Source organism: Fringilla coelebs (genome assembly GCF_963513975.1).
Source record: "Fringilla coelebs genome assembly, chromosome: 30".
In the NCBI taxonomy this organism is placed as follows: Eukaryota; Metazoa; Chordata; class Aves; order Passeriformes; family Fringillidae; genus Fringilla; species Fringilla coelebs.
Window position 1 is genome coordinate 1,181,578 of NC_140056.1, and position 2,870 is coordinate 1,184,447.

The following is a 2,870-nucleotide window of genomic DNA, read 5'->3' on the forward strand; positions in this document are numbered from 1 at the left end:
CCCTAACCCTAACCCTAACCCTAACCCTAGGCAGGACAGCCAATCAGCCTAGGGTTAGGGCAGGTGCCAAGGAGGAAGCCCTCGAGGAGGCCAGGTTGTGGCAGTTTTGTGATGCCCCTGGGATGCCCTTTGCAGCTGCAATGTGCCCAGAACTCTGGGCCTTTTAGTTTAAGAACCCTAACCCTAACCCTAACCCTAACCCTAACCCTAACCCTAACCCTAACCCTAACCCTAGGCAGGGCAGCCAATCAGCCTAGGGTTAGGGCAGGTGCCAAGGAGGACGCCCTCGAGGAGGCCAGGTTGTGGCAGTTTTGTGATGCCCCTGGGATGCCCTTTGCAGCTGCAGTGTGCCTGGAGCTCTGGGCCATTTAGTTTAAGAACCCTAACCCTAACCCTAACCCTAACCCTAACCCTAACCCTAACCCTAACCCTAGGCAGGACAGCCAATCAGCCTAGGGTTAGGGCAGGTGCCGAGGAGAAAGCCCTCGAGGAGGCCAGGTTGTGGCAGTTTTGTGATGCCCCTGGGATGCCCTTTGCAGCTGCAGTGTGCCCAGAGCTCTGGGCCTTTTAGTTTAAGAACCCTAACCCTAACCCTAACCCTAACCCTAACCCTAACCCTAACCCTCCAGGACCCCCTAAATGCCCCCCAGGACCCAAAATCTCCCCTAAACCCCTCCCAGAACCCCCCAGACCCCCCCATGTGGGCTTCCCTCTCCCAACTCCTCACAATGGTCAGGGTGGGGGGGTCCGGGGGGTCCCCACCTGATCATTTTGGGGTTCTTGGGGGGGGTCTCCACGGTCACCCCCCCCTCCCCCCCTAAATCCCCCCTCCCCCACAGCCCCTCCGCGTCCTGGGGGTCCGAGCCCACCCTGGCACCCACGACAAACAAATCCTGCTGGACCTCAACATCAGGTGAGCCAATTTGGGGAGGGGTCCCTGCCATGAAGGATGGGATCCTCCCCACCTCCCCAAGCCGGGGCGGGGTCTGGGGGTGGGGTCGCGGTGCCGCCCCCTCCCCTCAATTCGCGTCCCCTCAGCTACGTGGGCGACGTCCAGATCGACGTGGAGGTGAAGAAATTCTTCTGCAAGGCGGGGGTGAAGGGGATGCAGGTGAGCTGGGGAGGGGGCTGGAGGGTTTGGGGAGGGGTCTCAGCTCGTTCTGAGCCCTCCCCTCGCCCCTCGCCCCCTCCCCAGCTGCACGGGACCCTGCGGGTGATCCTGGAGCCGCTGCTGGGGGACGCGCCCATCGTGGGGGCGCTCACCATGTTCTTCATCCGCCGCCCGGTGAGCACGGGACCCCCGCCCCAAAAAGGGGTGGGAGATCCCCCAGGACAGGGCACGGGACCACCCCCCCGGGAAAAAAGGGTGGGAGACCCCCCAGGACAGGGCACGGGACCCCCGCCCCCGAAAAAAGGGTGGGAGACCCCCCAGGACAGGGCACGGGACCCCCGCCCCCGAAAAAAGGGTGGGAGACCCCCCAGGACACGGCGGGAGTGTCCCCCATCCCAAAAAAAAGGGGTGGGAGACCCCCCGGGACAGGGCACGGGACCCCCCTGGGGAAAAAGGGGTGGGAGACCCCCCCAGGACAGGGCACGGGACCCCCGCCCCAAAAAAGGGTGGGAGACCCCCCAGGACAGGGCACGGGACCCCCACCCCGGGGAAAAAAGGGTGGGAGACCCCCCCAGGACACGGCGGGGATGCCCCCCACCCCGAAAAAAGGGTTCAGAACACCCCCAGGACAGGGCAGGGGACCCCCAACCCCGAAAAAAGGGGTGGGAGACCACCCAGGACACGGCGGCGGTGCCCCCCACCCCAAAAAAAGGAACAGAACCCCCCCAGGGATACACTGAGGATCCCCCCCGCCCCAAAAAAAAGGGGACCGGGAACCCCCCCAGGACAGAGCGGGGTCCTGTTCCCCCCAAAAAAGAACCCCAGACCCCCCCAGCACACACCAGGGACCCCCCCCCAAAACAGACCCCAGCCCCCCCCCAATCCCCCAAAAGGACCCCAGACCCCCCCAGAACACACCAGGGACCCCCCCCCCAAAAGAAAGGATTGGAATTCCCCCCCCAGGACACACCGGGGGTGACCCCCCCCCAAAAAAAAAGGAGCCCAGACCCCCCCTCACAAAGGACCCCACAAACTGGGGGTGCCCCCCCCCTCTGTGACGCCCCCCCCCAATTTCCAGATGTTGGACATCAACTGGACGGGGATGACCAACCTGCTGGACATCCCCGGGCTCAGGTGGGACCCCCGGCGGGGGGGGGACGGGGGGAAATGGGGGGGGAAAGGGTTAAATTGGGGGGGGCAGAAAGGGAAAATGGGGGGGCAGAAGGGGAAAATGGGGGCAGAAAAGGAAATGGGGGGCAGAGAGGGAAATGAGGGGGGGTTAAAGGGTTAAATTGGGGGGGTCAGAAGGGGAAAATGGGGGGGTTAAAAGGGTTAAATTTGGGGGGATCAGAAGGGGAAATGGGGGGCAGAGAGGGAAATGGGGGGGTCAGGAAGGGAAAATGGGGGGGCAGAAGGGGAAAATGGGGGGGAGAAGGGGAGGAAATATGGGGGGCAGAGAGGGAAGTGAGGGGAGTTAAAGGGTTAAATTTGGGGGGGTCAGAAAGGGAAATGGGGGGGTTGAGAGGGGGAAATGGGGGGGTCAGAAAGGGAAAAGGAGGGGGGTTTAAAGGGGTTAAATTTAGGGAGGGGTCACAAGGGGAATTGGGGGGGTCAGAAGGGGAAAATGTGGGGGGGTCAGAGAGGGAAAATGGGGGGGGTTAAAGGGTTAAATTGGGGGAAATCAGAAGGAAAAAATGGGGGGATCAGAAATGGAAAAATGGGGGGGGTTAGAAGGGTTAAATTGGGGGGGGGGTCACAA

General features: G+C 62.5%; 1 protein-coding gene across 1 annotated transcript in view; it reads left to right on the forward strand.

The window, feature by feature from the left end:
* LOC311164140 (extended synaptotagmin-1-like) overlaps positions 1 to 2,870 on the forward strand; it is a 31,788-nt gene that overhangs the window by 24,061 nt on the left and 4,857 nt on the right. Inside the window, exons 4-7 of the mRNA XM_084223474.1 lie at positions 840 to 913; positions 1,039 to 1,111; positions 1,196 to 1,285; positions 2,190 to 2,245. Coding sequence (XP_084079600.1) covers positions 840 to 913; positions 1,039 to 1,111; positions 1,196 to 1,285; positions 2,190 to 2,245 — 293 coding nt within the window. The remainder of the gene's footprint in view (positions 1 to 839; positions 914 to 1,038; positions 1,112 to 1,195; positions 1,286 to 2,189; positions 2,246 to 2,870) is intronic.